The 615-nt window shown below is 66.7% G+C and overlaps 1 protein-coding gene across 1 annotated transcript in view; it reads left to right on the top strand.

Annotated features, from left to right (window-relative positions):
• Positions 1–10: 10 nt before the first annotated feature.
• LOC104546244 (neurabin-2-like) overlaps positions 11–615 on the top strand; it is a gene marked incomplete at both ends in the record, with an annotated part of 1445 nt that continues 840 nt past the window's right edge. The window contains 3 exons of the mRNA XM_010191587.1: positions 11–56; positions 168–288; positions 372–476. Coding sequence (XP_010189889.1) covers positions 11–56; positions 168–288; positions 372–476 — 272 coding nt within the window. The remainder of the gene's footprint in view (positions 57–167; positions 289–371; positions 477–615) is intronic.

Raw genomic sequence — 615 nt, forward strand, 5'->3', positions numbered from 1 at the left:
CGGTGTGAAGAAGAGGGTGGAGCGCCTCGACCTCTTCCCCGTGGAGCTGGAGAAAGGTGGGTCCTCGCCCCGTCCTGTGCCACACCACCCCCATGGCACTTTGGGGACAGGTTGGAGGTGACGCCACCAGCGTTGGGTGGCCAGGACATGGCTCTGTGTCTCCGCAGACTCCGAAGGGCTGGGGATCAGCATAATCGGCATGGGCGCGGGGGCCGACATGGGCCTGGAGAAGCTGGGCATCTTCGTCAAGACGGTGACAGAGGGTGGGGCGGCCCACCGGGATGGCAGGTAAGGGGGGTGCCCGCCCCGAAACACCCCCCTGGGTCCCCACTCTAGAGGTGGCCCTGCTGTGACAGTCCCCTTGTCCCCAGGATCCAGGTGAACGACCTCATCGTGGAGGTGGACGGCACCAGCCTGGTTGGGGTGACCCAGAGCTTCGCTGCCTCCGTCCTCAGGAACACCAAGGGCCGCGTCCGGTAGGACCCGGGACTGGGGAGTTTGGGGGGGACCAGGAGACCCCTACAGCCCTTGCATCCCCCTGCCCCATAGCTGGTCCCTAGAGCACCCCAGCTCCCAGGCTGGGCTGTCCCCCTGCCCCAAAATACCCCTGCTCCC

Source organism: Mesitornis unicolor, unplaced genomic scaffold (assembly GCF_000695765.1).
Source record: "Mesitornis unicolor isolate BGI_N332 unplaced genomic scaffold, ASM69576v1 scaffold39329, whole genome shotgun sequence".
Classification (NCBI taxonomy): Eukaryota; Metazoa; Chordata; class Aves; order Mesitornithiformes; family Mesitornithidae; genus Mesitornis; species Mesitornis unicolor.